Genomic DNA, 2,500 nt, shown 5'->3' on the forward strand with positions numbered 1-2,500 from the left:
CCTAGTTGGCTGCCAGAAGTTGTCGCCAGGGAACATATGGTATCCCAAGCAATTTTCTCACGTGTGTAGGACAATGAACATTTTTATCTTATGTATTTTCTTATCTCTATAACAGGAAATTTCTACATTCGCCGAGGAACAAATGAATGTGGCATTGAAAGTGGCATTGTTGCTGGGCGTGTTCCTGGCTAAAGCAAGAATACAAAGATCTTTGTTTTGTATTGTCCTGTTTTTAATGCCATATTTGTAGTTTTAACAACACAGCTTTATTAAAACATAAACAAACGGAAGCAAATCGCTTATCCGCTTGATGTGAGAATCGATGAAAATCATGGCTATGGTAAAACAAAGAGCTGAAGGAATGAAATGATAAAAACAATAAAATAAGAAAACAGCGAAAATACATCAGTCCCTAAAATCGTGGTCCAAAAGTTTCGATTTTCGTTTGTGCTTGTCTTTGTTTTGTGTAAAAACAATATTTAGCTCTCTCAAATATTCCTGAAAAAGTAATACTGAGATGAAATTGTCGGCGACTTGTTGATGACAGGGGTTATGTATTCTTCTTACAAAATGGTGACCCCCCTCAGTTAACCATCAACTGAAGGCAAGTGGCCAAGTAAGATCTCTCGTTTCTCGATCTCAAGTACTGGCTCGTAGTCCTTCAAAATAATAAAAAAAGTAAATTGAAACAAAAATAGAGCTGAAAGAAAGATAGAAGGCCGATTGCGAGTCGAACAGCGTATGAGCGGCATGAACTTCGTCAACAGAATAACTTCGCCACAATTTCAAATTGTTAAAAAAAAACGTGAAAGACATTCAAGCATACTGTCCGCATGATAATATCTTCGTTGGTAAGACCATATTCTGAGATCGTTAGCATTACATCGAGCTGGACCCACATAGGAGGATCTTGAGCAACACCACATAGCGCCCGAATGGGTGATTGTGTGCTACAAAATCCTCCGAGACCTCTTTTAACAATCAAAACTCGTCCCACTGAACCCAGACAGTCGCTTTCGATGATTTATGAACAAACGACTGTCCGCTGCATGATGATTTTATAGAATGAAAGGAGTCCAAAAGATATGACTGTCCACATTTACATTCTTGAATATATTAGTTGTTGGTGAGGTCCATACATTCTCAGTTGAAACGACATAGAACGCTCATGTTCTATCAATATAGCGCAATTCGTCCATTATACACTATATCTATAAAAGATCATCTCTTGGATAAAGTGTCTAAAGGAAAAATTACACTTTTTCGATAGAACATGAGTGTAGGAAGACGAAAAGAAAAGGGTTCAAGAGATTGGAAGAAAAAGAGGAATTTTGAGATTTAAAGTTCATTGCAAAATAAAACAGTTATACTTTAACATCATCGTGCCCTTAAACACCACCGCACTGAGCCTTTCAGTTTTCATCGCATTAACGTATGCTGTCTTTTTCTTACGTGGGTTTAGAGTTTAATTCACAAACAAAAAACAAACATGGCTGCTGTTTCTTTGTTTAAGGACGTTATGTGAAACAACCAACTCAGACCCATAATTGTTATCATCTGAATCTTTAACAGTTTTCGCCAAAAAGAATTATCTTCGTACTTTACAGAGACAAATTAATATAGCGCAAACTGAATACATGTGGATATGATCTAATGCGCTAAATTAAACAGTTGTTATTAAGGTAGATTGAAGAATTCAGGGGTTCAAAGGGATTGGAACCAATGAGCCCGTCAACATCGGTGCATATTCTACCGAATAAGTTATGAGGCCACATCTGTCAAAGGCTGGGCAATATTTGTCCGGGAAACGTTTTCTTATAAAAGCAATGGTAGCTGTGAGTAAGCCTTGTAAAAGTGGAGCCACTGCAAGTGGGCGTTTCTCAACTGATTTCTGTTTTAAACACTGCTGGCGCTAGTTTTCTTTTTTGTCTCCTTTCCTTTCCCTGAGATTTCAACTCTCATCCCCGATGAAATGGCTCTTGAACATGACTCAGCGGTGCTCTGCATCTCTGTGCTCTTTGTGCTTCTTGTGTGTAAAGTACTGCTAAGCTTCCGAGCATTAATGAAACTCATACTTCCCGATCGAAACGATCGGACCTCCTTACGATCACCGCCTTGGTTCCTCCTCACAAAGAGCCTCTGCAAAAGCAGCAGCATAGTCCTCTGAAGTTCCTTATGTCGGTATGCATACAGAAATGGAGTTAGCGCACTGGAGCAGTAATGCATCCATTTGACAAAGTTCAACACACGCTCTGACTTCGGTGAAGAAGGGAGAATTCCAGGGTTGAATGTAGCAAGCATGGTGACACTAAATAAGGGTAGCCATGTTATGACAAACACCAGCGCAATTATTGCTACTGTGAAAGACAATCGAACCTACAACTCAAAAGAGGAAACAAGTTCATTAGCTTTTTTTAAGTTAAACCCTAGGTTAAATGTTCTAGACTTCATACTTGATGCAGTCCATTATGTTTGGAAATCTACTTTTTCGTTTTTTAAC

At 38.6% G+C, this 2,500-nt stretch overlaps 2 protein-coding genes across 2 annotated transcripts in view; one reads left to right on the top strand and one right to left on the bottom strand.

Annotated features, from left to right (window-relative positions):
* Nucleotides 1-291, top strand: part of LOC137979172 (uncharacterized) — a 15,066-nt gene extending 14,775 nt beyond the window's left edge. The window contains exon 10 of the mRNA XM_068826371.1: nucleotides 116-291. Within this exon, the coding sequence (XP_068682472.1) occupies nucleotides 116-192 (77 nt within the window). The 3' untranslated portion in view covers nucleotides 193-291. The remainder of the gene's footprint in view (nucleotides 1-115) is intronic.
* Nucleotides 292-1,896: 1,605 nt separating this feature from the next.
* The window catches only part of LOC137980777 (melatonin receptor type 1C-like), a 1,528-nt gene continuing 924 nt past the window's right edge, over nucleotides 1,897-2,500 (bottom strand). Inside the window, exon 3 of the mRNA XM_068828204.1 lies at nucleotides 1,897-2,376. Coding sequence (XP_068684305.1) covers nucleotides 1,897-2,376 — 480 coding nt within the window. The remainder of the gene's footprint in view (nucleotides 2,377-2,500) is intronic.

This window comes from Montipora foliosa, chromosome 12 (genome assembly GCF_036669935.1).
Source record: "Montipora foliosa isolate CH-2021 chromosome 12, ASM3666993v2, whole genome shotgun sequence".
Classification (NCBI taxonomy): Eukaryota; Metazoa; Cnidaria; class Anthozoa; order Scleractinia; family Acroporidae; genus Montipora; species Montipora foliosa.